The sequence below is a fragment of the Rhinolophus ferrumequinum genome, chromosome 10, assembly GCF_004115265.2.
Source record: "Rhinolophus ferrumequinum isolate MPI-CBG mRhiFer1 chromosome 10, mRhiFer1_v1.p, whole genome shotgun sequence".
Classification (NCBI taxonomy): Eukaryota; Metazoa; Chordata; class Mammalia; order Chiroptera; family Rhinolophidae; genus Rhinolophus; species Rhinolophus ferrumequinum.
In genome coordinates this window covers 9,410,694-9,426,991 of record NC_046293.1, presented here as the reverse complement: position 1 = coordinate 9,426,991, position 16,298 = coordinate 9,410,694, and the positions used below count along the sequence as shown (strand labels likewise).

Sequence of the window (16,298 nt, the reverse complement as noted above, 5' to 3'; positions counted from 1 at the left end):
CCGTCCCTCCGCCCCTCTCTACAATAGAAAGGCTCCCACTTTCTATTGTACCACTGGGAGAACATGAGGTGAAAGAGGCCATGTTCTCCCAGGCCATCCCCTGGAAGCCAGTCCCCGACCCCCAGCAGGTGTACAGATGCCCTCAGCCCTACTGGGGTGCAGGCAGGCCTGGCTCCGCCTCTCAGCTAGGCAGAGGGGTAGAAGTGGGGTCTCTGAGCCAGCAGCATCTTCCTCCCCGCTCTCCTCAGTGACCAGTCCCAGCTCCCAAAAGGCCTACCACCCTGCCAGCTGCCTCACAGGCCCTGTGGAAGGGAAGCTGGGGAGGGGCGGAGGGGGGGTGCCCGCAGCTGGGGGCACGGCTGGGCAAGGTAGGAAGGGACAAACAGAAGGGGGGGGCCACATCACGGGGTTCGCAAGGCCAGGTCATGTGAGCCCGGCTCACATACAGCCACACACACACACACACACACACACACACAGTCAGAAGGACCCTGTCCTTACCAGACGTCTACAGGCAAAGGGGCCCCTCCAGCCAGCAAGGCTCTGTCCCTGGCCTGGTCTCAGGGAGGTCCCCACGGCAGCAGCAGTGGTGGTGGCAGCGGTAGCAATGGGGTCTCAGGTCCTGACCCAGCTCAGGCAGCAGCAGCTCCTCATCCAAATCCTCTCCTTCTGTGAGGAGGCGAAGGGGAGAAAGAGGAGGGAGGGAGAGGAGAGGAGGAGAGAAGGAGAGGGAGGGGGACAGCAGGAGGGAGGGAGGGAGGGAGGAGGGAAAAATGCTGAAGTCTTGAAGGGTACACTCACTTCTTTCTTAGGTTTCCCATGGCAACCGAATATACCACAAATGAATATCAGTGTGAGAGAGGGAGGACATAGAGGGAGGGAATGGAGGGAGATAGAGGCAGGGAGATGGAGAGAGACCGAAGATGGGGCAAGAAAGATGGAGGGAAAGGGCCTCAAGACCCAGATGGAGGGCTAGGGGCTCCCCACCCTAAGCCATAGGATTCAGGGGGAGAGGAGGGACCCGGGGCCACAGGACTTTTAATCTTCCATGGCCCCTGGGCAGGAGGAGCAAGCAACAGATGGGTAGATTTTCTGAGAGTTGAAGGACCCTCACTCCTGCCCACCAGCCCACCCCACGTTTCACTCCCTACTGGGCCCCGTAGCCTGGAGGTTCGTCCCAGCCCCACACATTAGTCAGTCACCGTCACACACACCCTCACACTGACCTGATGTCCAGTGCCCACACACAGACCTCCCCCTTCTCAGGCCCAACCACACCATCCTTCTGTTGGTCACCCCAACACCAACACAACCCACTCCCCTCTACCGCTGGGCCCCAACCCCTCTGCTGCAGGGAACAAGCACCCCACCCGAGCCCACATCTCTTATTCAGGACTCTGCAAGGACCCACACATCCCCTCCCCTAGCCTGTGCCCCATTTCCCATCACATGTGCTCACACACCCTAAGAGCAATGTACCTGCCTGACTTCCACCTGCACCGACACACATTCTCCCAGACAGACGTGCGCGGCCAGACCTTCCCTCCATCTGTGCGCACACATACACTCATCCCCTTCCCGTGGAGGCCCCTCTCCCTGTTTGGCCCTGCACCCCCCCACCAGCCCAGATGGTACCCCCCCTCCCCAGCAGGCAGCCCCCTCGACATCGTCATTCACAAACATATGTAGACCCACCAGAGTTGGCAGCCAGCAGCAGCTACAGAACAGAAACATACACTCTGCCCCCTGCGCTGCGTCAACTCCATTACCCACACCAAGGCAGAAAACAAGGGAGCAGCAGGCTTGCTCCTGGAGAGGGCTCCCAGACCTGGGGAGGGAGAGGACAGGCCCCCAGCTACTGGGCTCATATGTGAATCCTGACCCCAGACACCAGCAGGGACAGGACAGGACAACACTCCAAGTTGCACACGGTACCCTCACACACACACCTGCATCCACAAGACACCAGGACAGCAACCTACACTCCAGAATTTCACACTCCCTCCGATAAACGTGCGTACACAGCCCCACATGCACTGTACACAGCTGCCCACAGAACCCAGACATAAGGGGGCCAGCCCCAACACGCAAACACACACAGGTGCCAACATGCCTGGAGACACTGCACAGACACATGTCAACACACCCACAGAAACACACTGGCCCCCATTCACTGTGAACTGCCCAACACACACACACACACGTTTCACTATACACACCCAGACAAACCTGCCAGCGAGCGCTGGGGCCCCTACACAGACTCACACGCCAAAACACACGTCCCAGACATGTTCCCACAAGTGGACATCCACTCCCAGACGACACTCCAGCACACACACGACCATGCCTGCACACCCTCGGAGCACCCCCAGGGCAGCCACCAGTGGCGCCCCCCATCCGGTCCACACCCCTTACACACACACCCTCTCCCCAACGCCCCCTCTGCCCCTTCCCCGGGTGCCTCCAGGGAGCCCCCGCCCGCCCCCGCCCTGCGCCGGCGGTTTTACGATCCCGCGCACCGCGCGGAGCCCACAGGCCGTGAAATTGGCTGCGAGCGTCAGCGGATGCGGCTGCAAATTCTAAGCACAGGGAAGTAAGGCGGAAACCCGGCCGGCTGGCGGGCCGCGGGGGGCGGGGGCACCGCAAAACTGCGGGGAGCTGGGCCTAGGACCCCGCGGGGCCGCGGGCTGCAGCGCGGAGCGGGGACAGGCGGCCCCGGGCGGAGTCTCTGCGCGCGCTCACGCCTCCGCCGCGCCCCCTCCCGCCCCCGCAGCTCCCGCCCACCCCGCTCGTCCCTTCTCGGCCGCCGCGCACAAGCCCGGCCCGGGACTGCGCACGGGTGCCCCGCGTGGGCCAGCCCGGGACTCGCACAGGGGCACAAACACACCCCGCCGTCCTCCAGACCTGGACCTGCCGCGGCCAGAGCGCCCACCGAATGAACGGCTTCGGGCCGCAGCTACAGTGACTCTGTGTCGCCTCCTCCCGGACGCCTTCCGGGCTCTCCGCCCTCCTCCCGGCTTCTCTGCTCCCACCTCCACCCCCGCCTCTGGCCTCTGCTCACACGCACAGCCCCAAGCTCAGCTCCACCCGCGCTCTTGTACCAAAGAAGGGGAGAGGGCATGGCTCTGTCCAAGACGGGCGCAGGCCCTCTCCAGACGCCCTCATCCCCACCGCATTACAAGCCTTTACCAGCTGTGCGGCCTTGAACCCATGACCGCAGACTCTGCCCCTGTCTCCTCATCTGTGCGACAGGAATGATGCAGAGGGTCGTTCTGAGGATTGAACGAGGGTCTCCTTGAATAGGCTTAGAGCAGCAGCCAGTAAACCCGGAAAATTATTAGTATTAGTCAGTATCAGTCGCGGTCGCGCTGCTGTGTCACCCAAGGCAAGACGCCTCACTCTACGAGCTCAGGCTTCTCTGGAAAAAGGGTGGCTTTGCTGCCTCCTGAGGTGTGTGGGAGGCGTCCATAAGATCTCTGGGAATAAGTAGTAGCCTCCTCAGCTGCCATCCAACCCAAAACACAGGTGAATTAATCTGGAAATGCATTAAAAATGCAGGTTCCTGGGCCCCACATCCACCCTACTGAATCAAAATCTCAGCAGGCAGGGCCCAAGAACCTACATTTAACAAACACCCAGAGACTCTGGCGCTCCCTGACAAAAAGGATAATGCTCCATTTCTTAGTATAGTTCATGGTCTTGCGTGGTTGATGTCCAAACTACGTTCCCAACTCATCTTCCGAAAATCCACGGCCAGGCTTTCTGACGTTGACTCACGTGTTCTCCCCACCTGGGCTGCCCCCTCCCAAAGGCCAGCTGGATCTCTTTCACAATCCTCCGGCCAAAATTAAACAAGATAATAGAGTGTTTCACCCTGTGCCTGGCTCATAGCAGGTGTGCAGTCATGGAAGACCTGCGATGCCCTGAGCAGAAGTGGTTCCAACCCCTGTGCCCGCTGACAAGGCTGGCTCCGCACATGGCCTCCAGCCTGCCACACTAGCCCCCAACCCCCTTGGCGGGGTCACAGACTAAGGAGAAGCACTATCAAGCAAGCCCTACTATGTACAGGCCCCATGCTGGGCACTCGGCACATGTCCCACATGTCTCATGTCTCCTCCAGGACAGGAGCTCATCTCTGTGGTTCCCGCTTGAGCCCCGGCCCAGCAGTTACCCCTGGGTGAGACATGCTTATGAGGATCTATATGTAAGTGTATATGTGGACTGAATGGAAAAACGTCAGTCCATCCTCAATAGCATGTAGATACAAGGAAGTTGTTTAACAAATATTGTTTGAGTCTCCACCTGCAGTGGAGCTGAGAGACAGAAAATGGCTAAACAAGCACAGCCATGACCCCCCACTCCCTGCCCAGGTAATGAGAAGGGTGAGGGAGGGCGGGAGAAGGGCATGCCAACCCCACAGGCTCTATCTCTCCAAGATCCAGGGAGAATTGTGAGGGGAGAGAGATGATAGAGACAGGCCAAGGAGGAAAACGGAGTCAGGCCTGAGACTTGGGGCTGGGCCCAGAGCAGACTGGTCAAGTTGCCATTGGGAATTGCTCCCCACTTCCCCTCTGAGAGAGGAAGTGGCACACACAGAGTCACACACACACACAAAAGTGTGCCCTGCCCCCTCCCAGCCCCTCTGCACACTCCAGCTGGGGGGTAGGCAGCCTCCAGGCCCTTCTCATTCTCCTTCAGGCCCCCCAGCCTAGCTCCAGAAAACAGGTTCCATGCATTCCAGGAGGTGAACGTGGAGACTGACAGAGAGGGAAGGAAACACACACATTCACACTCACACAGTCCAAGAACCACTCCAGGGAACCAGGAATGAATCAAGGAGACAGATGGGAAGGGGGAGGGAACTCATCTGATTGACACCTACTATGTGCTAGACACAATGCTACACACTTGACATTCTCATACATACCGACCTCGGCAGTTAAGAATTCGGTGCAATAATCCCCACTTTACACTGAGGGAACAGGGCCTTGAGGAAAGTGAAAGTGAACTTACTTGCCCAGGACACACATTGAGGAGGAAAAGAGGCAGAATTTGGATTTTGAGTCCTTGCTCTTTCTACAAGTGAGACTGGGAGAGTGTGGCAGAGTGGCCCAGGGTGCCACAGCTGAGGCCACAACAGACTGGGACCTGGGGAAGATAGTGAGGGGAGCAGCGTCCCCTCTATCCCCCAGGGAGCCCCACAGAGAGCCCACTGTGCTCCCCACCCCACCCCTGTGCAAGCGCTGTGGGAGAAAAGGGAGCAGGTTGCTGGAATGGCATTGGTCACTGAGGGGAGGGGCGCAGGAGGAATGGGGAGAGGCCGAGACCCTAAAGCATTTCTGCCCCTCTGTCCTTGCAGCCACCACCGCACCCACTTCTTCCATACCGCAGGGTCACTGCCCCCATTTACACATGAGCAAAGCAAGGCCCAGAGAGGTCCCCAGCGAGGGATACCCCAAGATGGAAAGGTCCCCATGCAAACCGGTGCTGATGCGAGAGTCCTCCATGGGGCTTCCAGTCCTGGCTCCACCGCTGCGTGGCCCTGAGCTGGTCTGTAACTGCTCTGTTTCTTTTCTATGAAATAAGGAATAAGAGCAACTCCACTGCAAAAGCCCTGGTGGGATTCAATGAATGCTGCGTACAAAGGGCTTCAGACGGGGCCTAGCTCTCAGACTCAATGGATATTACCTAATATCATTATTCTTGTCTCTATAATTATTGCTGTCAGCAGCCCCATGAGCCAGCGCCCCTCTTCTCTGCACTCCAGATGTAAGCTTGCCCAGGTGACTCTCTGCGGCCTCCCTGGGGACTGTCTGCAGAGCTGGGGGGGAGCTCTATTATTCCAACCCCCAAGACATGTCCCCAGTAACAATGGCAGTGCCTCTGCCCCAGGTGTTAATTGAGCCAGAAGAAGGTTAATTTAATAGGGGATTGGTCTGGGACAGCAGGAGGCAGAGGATTGAGTTAACCTTCTGGACCATTAATGCTGCCCCTGTTAAGGAGACTTCAGCTTCGAGGCAATCCTGCTTCCTGGCTGGCTGCTCTGCACAGCATACCATCACGGTAGAGTGGGGGGTAGGGTGCTGGCAGGAGGGAGGGTCTGGGCCCGGAGGCGCTGTAGCTGGAATGGGTGAGGGCAACTGTGATGGGTATCAGCCTGATTCTACACGTGGATGCCACATTCTCACACTCGCTCATCAAGCCTGCAAGGCAAGCAGCCACAGCTTTGCAGACAGTCAGAGAGACTGACCCCCATGTCACACACAGGATGAAGCAGAGGTGTCGCTGGAACTAGTTCTGCAGACCTCAGGGGGCAAGGGAGCCCACATAGGGCATGGGGCCCTCAATGACCAGGCTGACCCCACTAAAGAAGTGCTGGCAGCTGGATGTACCCATTTCTGTCACCCTGACTAGTCCTGAAGTGGAAGAACTAGTAAGCCCTGGACTGGCAGTCAAGGGCAGCCTCTCCTATAGCCAATGACCTCTCCACCTCGGGCCCCTCACTCTGGCACCTCCTACTCTGACCCCCACTTCACATTGCACCCTGTCCCTTCATAAAATGAAAGTGCCCTCCGGGAAGTGACCTGCCAATCAAATGTCTCTGCACCCATGGAGCGGAATGGAGGTGGGGATGGAATTGTCAAAAAGAAATGAATACACAACAGCTTACTTTACCCTCCACACCTCAGTTTGCTCATCTGTCAAATGTCCACATAATAGCAGCCAGCCTGCCAGCCTCACAGGACTGCTGTGAGGATCCAAGGAGAGAAAAGAAAGTTCTTTACAAAGTCTGACTTAAACCAAACTGGCGAGGGGGGTGCGTACAGGGCAGGGTACAGGGGGACAGGAGGCCAGGGGATAGAGCCCACCCGAACTAAGTCCCCATATGTGCCAGGTGCCCGGCCCGGAGACCCACTATCTCCTGTAATGCCCCCTCACCTCTCTAACCACCCCCCAAGTAACATGAGAAACTGAGGCTGAGAGAGGTGATGGGAAAGCCTAAATCACAAAATACAAAAAGTAACGACACGGCATTAGAACCAAAAGTCCCTGGCTCCCTGGCTGTGGCCCCTTTCTGCTGTCACGTGCACTTACACATACATACCCACTCACTCACCAGTACACACGTACCCAAAGGTCTGTGCAACCCGGCTGGGACAGGCCCAGAAGAGGCACTAGTGGAGGTGCAGATGGGGAGGAGACAGGGGATACCATATAGGGGGCCGAGGAGATGAGCTATTAGGGAGGCCGGCCTTAAGGAAAGGGGTCCCACACCACTCAGGAAATGGGGCCTCTTGGGAGGGACCCCTCACTCTAAAGCTCAACGCCTCTCCCCTTCTCACCCCTCACCACACAGGGGACGTGACCACACTCAGCCACACACACAGTGACACCTCCCACACTCCCAATGACATCACATACTCCGGCTGGTGGGGGTGACCCTTCTTCACATTGCTGTCCTAGTGACGTCACCGGCAACCTGGAGCTGATGTCACAACCAGAGGTTCTCACCAACATCACACATGCACACTTCTCCCTGATGCCCCCTTCAATAACTCCTCTTTATTCCTTCCTAGGGGGCCATGGCCCAGAGGTCCCCACCCACGTACACAGCTCCAGGACACACAGCTCCCTAGGACAGGCATTTCCCGACACCACCTCTGTGCGCCTGTGCATATGAGTGTGTGTATGCGTGCATTGCTTTCATAGGGCACACAGTTACACATATGTGTAGGCCCACATGCCCTGCTGGTGGCCTAGACACATGTCCCACAGGTGCCCACAGCCCAGGGGAACAGGTGTGTGGGCCAGGCACACACATCTACACATGCAAATACTCCAGCCTCCATGATGCACCTCCCAGATAAAAAGTCCCTCAGTCACTAAAGCAGGCAGGCTGGAGCCTGCAGCCTCCGCGACATTCCTCCAGGTGCTGCCAGCACCCTGCTCCTCCCCCAGCTTCTCTCTTACAGCCTGGCCTGCTGACAGCGACTGCCGAGACTGCCGACAGCCAGCCGACAGGACAGCCGCAGCCGGGACACACACACACACACACACACACACACACACACACACACTCCAGCCCAACACCTGTGTCTCTCAGCCAGGGGACCAAGGCAGTGTCCTCCACAGGCAGTCACGGGGGTGGGGGGGGACACAGCAGGGAGCCCGGAGCTGCAGAAAGTGCCCTCAAGTACCATGTCCTCCCAAGCTGAGAAGGGTCAGTGCCACCATCCCCTTCTCATCTCCCTCCTTGGACACTCCTGACACACGGCGCCCTGGCTGCCTCTGTCCTGGACACAAGCTTCACGAGCACCCATACACATATACACACCAGCTCTCTTTCCCCCAAACATTCCTGCTGGACCACAGACGCTGTGTCTGTGTGTGTGTGTGTGTGTGTGTGTGTGTGTGTACAGAGAGAGCAGGGTCCACCCCTGCATACAGCCCGGTGTGCACACACATCCCTCCCCACGTGCACACAGCACCCTGCCGGCCAACACACCCACCCCTCCTGCCCCCTCCTCTGCCAGTTGCTGGAGCACACACACACACACACACACACACACACACACACAGCCCGGCAGTGGCCCTGGCCCTGCCAGAACTGCAGTCTGACGATTTCTGCTGCTTCCCAGGGCTGCCTCTCTGTTTGCCCCACACCAGCGCAAAGGAGAAAGCTTTTGCTAGGGTCCCCACCCTCCCGGTCTCCCCCACTCCTCAATTCTGATTCTCTTACCAAACCTACTGCCCTCCTGCGGGAAGGGGTGTAAAGCCCCACCCCGGGCCCCTCTCCCCCTGGAGCTAGCACCCAGCACCAATCAAAGACCCCTTACCAACTACGAAGATGAATGCCGTGATCCCGGCAGCACTCCGTGAAAGAGAGGGGCGAGGGCCTCCGATTCGCAAAGATGGGGGCAGAAGAGATTCGGTGTGGCACTGGCTGGCACCACCCCCCCAAAAATACTCACCTCACCGACCGTCCTCTGCGTCCTCCCGCCTCCGCCCACCACTACCACCACACCGACCCCACCCCCACCCCCACCCCCGCGCAGGGTGGTCCCCGGAGGTTTCACAGGGATCCCCAGGCACAGGAGGCAATGGGGGTGGCTTTCCCCGTCTCATTCTCCCCCTGCTGTGTCCCCTTCCAAGCCCCACCCCCACTGGCGGAGGAGGTACCCTCCGGTTTCTGCCACTACTCCCACCCTCTCCCGGTCCCCCCTAGCTGTGGGGGCTCAGATCCGGAGGAATTCACTTACCTCCAGCCCCAGCCGGGATCCAGGCCGAGCGCCGCCTCCGGTAGCGGCTGCTGCGGGGCCTGCGGGTGAGTGTGAGTGTGAGCGCGGGTGCGGGTGTGCGCGGCGCCCGGCGGGCTCGGCGCGTGTCGTGTGTCTGTGGCGTGGCCCGTGTGTGTGTCTGCGAGCGAGCGTGTGCGCGCAGACACCGCCACCCCCGCCTCCCGCCGCCGCGCCTTTGCCTCAACCGGGCCCGCCGCCCAAAGGGGGCTGAGCGCCGCGGGCGTCAGAGCCAAGGCTGGCCGTCTGTCCGTCCGCCCTCGCCGCCCCGGCGCCCGCTCCCTTCGCAGGCCTTTCCGCAGCGAGACCCCTCCGCCCCCTCTTCCAGCTGGATCCTTCCACGGACACACGCACACTCGCAGGCACACACCCGCGTGGCGGGGGCCGCGCCTGGCTCCGCTGCTGCAGCTGCAGCGCCGGGAGAGGCAGCTGCGGCCCCGCGGACAGCGGAGCCCCAAGCACCCGCTGGGTGCGCCCCCGGCCCCGCCTCGGCCCCCAGCCCCGCTCACCCCGCGGGGTCCGGGTCCTGCCGCTGATGTCGCTGTCGCGAGCGCATTCAACAGCTGGAGGCAAACTTGCCGAGGGGCTGGGCGCCCGAGGTGCGCAGCGCCCCCCAGCGCCCGCCGGAGGACGCCCGCGCCCCCGGGACTCCACCTCCACGCGTGGACCCCCCACTCCCCTTCCTGACCCCATCTCCAACCTCCAGCGTCCTGGCTCCAGCCGGGGGCGACCCAAGAACTGTGACTGATCGTTCCCATTTTTACAGGCGAGATAACTGAGGCTCGGTAAGAAGAGTGACTCCTCCAAGGTCACACGGCCAGCTTGATAGCAGAGACAGTGTTACACTCCAGATCTCTCTACCCTTGTGCCGGGGCTCTCGGCTACTGCTCACTACCTTTCCCAACCTCCTCGGGAGGTATGCCCAAGGGTATACTGGGCTCTGTTGCAACCCAGAGATGCTTCCTAAGCCTTCACACCCTAGAACCTCCCTGGCCAACACCCCCACACATATGCGCTACCTGCAAAGGGGTAAACGCTAGGGGCGGGGAAGGGGGAAAATAGGAGATGCAGAAAGAAATTCTGGAATCTGGGGCCTGTATCCCTGCACTTTGAGGCACACAAGCACCGGGTAGGGAGATTCGGTTTGTGTCACTGACACAGGAAGAAACAGGCGCTTTTTCTCCATTCCTGGGATGAGCAAACCCACATGCTGAATGAAGCCCTGCCTAGGCAACCCCTGTGCGTCTCAATCACTTTGAGGGGGCAGCCTGCGCCTGTGCCTGTCCTCAGGTAGTTAAGCCAAGCCAGGGCTGCAGGAACTCCCAGCAGGTGCATCTCATTCAGGCCAGGAATGGGGGAGATTCTGGAAGGAGCCACTGCCTGAGCTGAATCTTGACGGATGAGTAGGAGTTGGTCAGCTGAAGAAGGTGAAAAGGGATGTCCCAGGCTGCGGGAACAGTATGTGCAAAGGCACAGAGGCGTGAGACAGCTTGGTGTGTGTGTGCAGGGGACTCCACGAAGTGGGGTTTTACTAGAGCAGAAAGAACTTCTGTTCATAAATTCCTCCCTCCTGTCAACTGAGAACAGGAAAGCTGGTCCAGGGTGGGGCTGGGAGGGCAGACAAGCGCTGGGACGCAGGCCACCGTTATCTCCGAGTAGGAAACAGACTTGGGCGTTCCACCTCTGCCCTTCACAACTGCGCTTCAGGCTGCCTGGCACACTCCTACCCACCCTTCAAGGTCCCTCGCTGCAGAACCAAACAAGTCATTATGCTGTCTCTGCCCTCTAAACTGAGCCCTCCTAGAGATCAGGGGCCCTGTGGAACACACTGTATGTCCCCCGCGCAGGGCTGGGTATGAAGTAGGGTCCCCACCCAAAGTCCTTGCTGGAAGAATCTTCACCCACCGCCCCACCTCAGGCGCAGACACAAAGGCCCCTGCGCCCTCTGGCGGATATAGTGCGTAACCGCAAAGAGCTCTCCAATTCACCCTTGTGGCTGTGGCTCTCCCCGGCGCAGACCCCTTCAGGATTGGGCACTGGAGGAAGTCCCGGCTCTGACCCAAGAAATTGAGCGATGTTCCTAAGGAACGCCGGGCAGCATGCGGCAAAACAGCCTCTTCTTGTTCTGTTTGCGTGACTTTCCCAGTCATCTGCCAAAGGGCAAATCACTCCCCTCTCTGCGCCTCAGTTTCCTCTTTTGTGAAATGAGAATGACAAAAGCAGCCCTGTCCCCAGCACCACACTGTGCTCACCACATGGGCACTCCCTTCCCTCCAGGTCTAGCTAGATTAGCTCTGAGCTGCCTTTGAACTCTAAAACGTTTTGAGCTCTGAATGTAATATGCTCCTTTTGGAGACTTTTCCCCTACCAGGCAGACATAACCTGGCAAGACTTTCAAATGCTTAACTGAGTCAACACCACCAGATAGAAGATGGAATTGGCCTGGGCTAACCAAGGGTCACGGCAGACCACACCATCTGGACATCCAACTGGGCTTTCTCTAGACTGGCACTGTCCCAAAGAACTTTCTGCAATGGTGGAACTGTTACATATCTGCACTGTCCAATACAGTAGCCACTAACCACATATGCCTATTGAGTGCTTGAAACTATGGCTAGTCGGACTGAGGAACTAAACTTTTAAATGTTATTTTATTATTTTTGATTTAAATAGCTATCTGTGTCCAGTGGCAACCATGTTGGATGGTGCAGGCCCAGAAAGACAAATAAAATAAAGCCCAGAGAGAGCTAACGCACGCGCGCGCACACACAGGACCCTGAGCACCGCGACCAGGCCTGGGGGCAGGGGGTGGGGAGGAGGTGACGAGATTGTATGGAATCTCTAGGTGGACAGGTAAGGTTAAGACAAACGTGAGCAGCAACACGTCCATCCCATAGTCACTGTCCTAGATTAGGCCCTGCCATCTTTCACCTGGACACCTGCAACAAGCCCCCTCATCACCCACCTATTAAACACCCTCCGGTAGCTCCCCAGAGCCCATGCAGGGATGCGGTACGTTTCATTTCTCACGATATCAAATGATCAGCGACAGCAGCCTAGATGCTCCCTCTACAGATAGTGTCATGATGAATTGGTGATGTCTGCCTCGGGTGCAGACACGAAGACCAGTGGTACACCCCCTCTGCTAGGGAATGAAATCCAAACTCTTTATCTTGCCAAACAAGACCCTTTGCAGTAGGGCCCTTACCCGTCCAGCATTATCTCCTCTCACCCCACACATGCTCTGGGTCCCAGTGACACTCATACCTGCCCTTTCCAGAACACGCCATGAATCTCTCACTCCATAATCTCCACACCTGTGTGCTTTTGATCCTGCTGATCCCTCAGCCTGGAAGCCTTTCCTCCTCTCATATTTCTTCTCCACCTGTCTACTTCCTGCCTATCACCAGGTACTGCTCAAAGGCTGCCTCCTCAGTGAAGCCTCCCCTGACCACCCCTAAGCTACGCCGGCCAAGTTACTTCTTCCTCCACTGGCTCCCAGAACCCTCTGTGCAGGCCATAACGACAGCACACATCACATCATATTATTATTCATTCTCATGCACTCCCTCCTAACTTATTCCTCATATCTATCACCTCTATCACAGTAGGTACCGAGTATCGGAGGCTCACTTGGGGCCAGGCACTGGCCCTTTTAATACATTATGTTCATTAATAAGTCACCAAAGTGGACATTGGCAGGGGTTGTTCTGGGCACCAGCATCTTTCCTTCTTCCCACCAACACCCTACTCTCTCCCCGCTGCCATGCACAGACTCAGGAAATGTGAATTAAGGTGCCTGTCCCTGCCACTTGAGTCATGGGTGGAATATTGATGTGTGGACAGGAGAAATGGCCAAAGCAGAACCATCCCAGAAGACTCAGTGCCAGACAAGAGGCAGGTATTTCCAGCTGCTCGGACCCCTGTCCTGAATCCCAGAACTCCATCTGCTCTGGGATCTATCTCCCAGCAGGGCCTGGGAGCTGCCTCTAACGGCCCACCAATAAGTGCCCTTTCTACCACAGTTGACCAGATGTGGTTCACATCCAGATGACCCCACTAGCCTGGCCACTCACCACGAGGACATTATCCAGGAGCTCTTCTTTCTGTGGAGCTTACAGAAGAGAGCATGCAGAGTGAGAGAAACACATGCTAAAAACTGCATGCACCGTTCAAGGGGAATAACAAGATCAACCCTTTGAACTTAGGTGAATTTTTTTTCACTTGGTCTACATGGTGTTTCACGTTGATGCTAAGAAAATTAGGTTAAGTGACTCTTTTAGAGAAACACACACACACACCACACAGGAGAGTGTATGGGGTGTCACATTCCTGTTTTGGACGCAGACTATAAATGAGATTTTCTGCTGTGCCACCCCAATGCCAGAACTGAGGGCTATGGTCCCTGGGGGCAGGAACAAGTGATGACACACAGAACCCAGAAGGAAAAGAAAAAAAATGAAGATTTACCCCCAAAACCTCTGTCCCTTGCCTGCCATGGAACCATCCCAGATGGAATATGAAAACACAGAATATGAAAACTCAGGAAGGTGGGTCCTTTATCTAGGGGTGTTTTGTTTATCTGAGCGCTGTGACAGGTCAGCGTAAGCAGGGTTGAAGGTGAGGGTTAGAGAATGAAAATCCCTCGGCCTCATAAGGATGAGAGGAGTTGGAGCTGGAGAGTTGAGGAAAAGTGGGTGGGAGGCAGGAGTGGAGACTATAGGTCATCAGGAAGGTGAGAGGAAGGGAAGCCCCCAGAGGAGGCCTGGTTGTAAGGGGAGTTTGGAGAGCACACACATTTCGAAGAGGGATTTTTAAATTGTTTTTCTGTGGAGTGTGCAATAGCCCCTCCTCCACTTTAGCCTCTCCGACCACTTTCCCTCCCCCACTCCCTTCAGAAAAGTCTGCACGCTTATTATATTGGTCATCTGTTACTGTGTAACAAATTACCTCAAAACTCAGTGGCTTAGGTCCGATATACATAAATATAAATGTAAATATAATTATATATATATATATATATATATATATATATATATATATATAAAATTTCACAGTTCCTGTGGTCAGAAATTCAGGAGTGGGTGATTCTGGCTTAAAATCTCTCATAAGATTGAGTCAAGGTGTTTGTCTGGGGCTCCACCCATCTGAAGGCTTGACTGGGGCTCGAGGATCTGCTTCCAAGATGGTTCAGTTTTGTGGCTGGCAAGTTAGTTGGTGCTGGCTCGTGGCAGGAGGCCTCAGTTCCTTGTCACATGGACCTCTCAACAGGACTGCTTGAGTGTCCTCAAGGCATGGCAGCTACTTCCCCCAGAGCAAGAACAGGGAGGACACCACAATGTCTCGTGTGACTTATCCTCAGAAGTTATACCCTGTCATTTTTGCAAATTCCTATTGTTTACACAAGTCTACCCTGTTCACTGTAGGAGCAGAAGACACAGGGTGTGAATTCCAGGAGGAAGGTATCATCAGGAGCCATCCTGGGAGCCAGTGGGCTTGAGATGAATTAATTATATTTGGGGGAAGTTGAGGACGTTCTCTGTTCTACATGCAGACTAGCAAAGGTGAAAACAGAACTAGGGGTGTGGATACCAGAGCTGGAGGATCTGAGTCCATAGGATTCTATGATTCTGAGAGTATCTAGTCCTATAGTCCATGAATCAAGGGCAGCTCAAGGCTAATGGAGCATGAAGAATGTACATACATTTCCTAATGAGGAACTTAGACAAGAGTAAAGGGTGGCTGGGAGTGTGGCCCTCATGAGAGGGTGCCTATGAGGGCCAGAGGTTAAGGTCACACTCTGGGGGATATTTTGAAGTGTCCAGTTATGGGAGGAAATCTCGTCAGGGATGCTGAGGTACCCTGCTTGCCTGGCGTAGAGCAGAGATTCTTGAGTGGTGAGGTCAGCCAGTCTGCCTGTCCACCAGACTCAGCAGAGCAGGCCTGGAGTGTGCCCTGGACAGGAAAGGAACGGGAGTCCCCCAGTTGATTCTCCTGGTGTGTCCACTAGAATGTGAGCAACTTCCAAACCCGGCCATGTCTGACCCAGTCTGTGCCCTAGGTGCCCAGCGTCTCGCCAGGCACTACAGGGGTGCTTTTGGAGGGTTCTCGTGAGCTGTCCCACCCAATGGTGCAAGGGTTAGATTGAGTGTCCTCCTCATCCTTCAGAGGCCTGCTCCAACACAGGTGAGGTCTGCAGGCATGTACAGCCCTGTGACAGACCACTACCCCAGCCTTCTGATCCAGGGGTCTCCTGAGACACCCCCAGGAAGAGCTGGAAGAAGATGGGGAAGTCTCACCCGACTTATGCTGCCCACTAGCCAGAGACCGCTAAGCCCCGCACTGAGGAGTGGTGTGCTATTTGGGCCTAAAGGCCCTGAAATGAGGCTCCAGAATTCTGCGGTCCAGGGATCCTGATGGAACCTCAGGCCCGGGCCCTGCAGCTACAGCAGGGGGGTGGCGTGAATCTCAGCTGGCTCAGCGACCATGAGGCCAACCAAGCAGCCTGTGTTATTAACCCATCTATCTGGCTATGCCCAGAGGGATGCTGGGAGTGGGGGCAGACTTGCTTCCACTGCCTGGGTCCAGAACTGGGGCAGCTAGAGGCCCCTGGGAGCTGGAGGTCACTGGCCTCATGGCCAAGCTTGTCACTGCCGACCTCATGACGGCTCCAAGTCTCCAGATGCTACAGGGACCGGAGAGGTGCTGACTGGCCGGTTTCCTTGTGTTCTTTCTCTGCTCAAAAACTTCTAAGCTCTGACTCCACGGGGTAAACCACCAACTCCTTACACCAACATCTGGAGTTCTCTGCAACCTGGCCTCATTCTACCTAGAATCATAATAATAGCTTCAAATGGGGGCGTTTACTCTCTTTCAGGCTCGATGCCAAGTGTTCCCCATGAATTAAATTCTCAGTGAATGATGACAACAATCCTACGAGGACTTAGAGTTGTTATTCCCATTTTATTGACGAGGCTCAGAGATGCTAAGATTGCACAGAGA

General features: G+C 56.6%; 2 protein-coding genes across 5 annotated transcripts in view; one reads left to right on the top strand and one right to left on the bottom strand.

Annotated features, from left to right (window-relative positions):
- The window catches only part of LOC117028318 (uncharacterized), a 38,737-nt gene extending 34,932 nt beyond the window's left edge, over positions 1-3,805 (top strand). The window contains exon 3 of the mRNA XM_033116714.1: positions 2,774-3,805. Within this exon, the coding sequence (XP_032972605.1) occupies positions 2,774-3,258 (485 nt within the window). The 3' untranslated portion in view covers positions 3,259-3,805. The remainder of the gene's footprint in view (positions 1-2,773) is intronic.
- ELFN2 (extracellular leucine rich repeat and fibronectin type III domain containing 2) overlaps positions 1-9,396 on the bottom strand; it is a 54,981-nt gene extending 45,585 nt beyond the window's left edge. For 2 of the 4 annotated variants that reach the window (XM_033116842.1, XM_033116846.1), the window contains exons 1-2: positions 9,261-9,396; positions 502-669 (exon numbers count right to left, since the gene is read on the bottom strand). The gene's annotated coding sequence lies outside the window, so the exon portion shown is untranslated. Of the gene's footprint in view, positions 1-501; positions 670-1,695; positions 1,748-9,260 lie in introns of those variants that run through there. The other 2 variants (XM_033116843.1, XM_033116845.1) reach the window with 2 other exon arrangements.
- Positions 9,397-16,298: the final 6,902 nt, after the last annotated feature.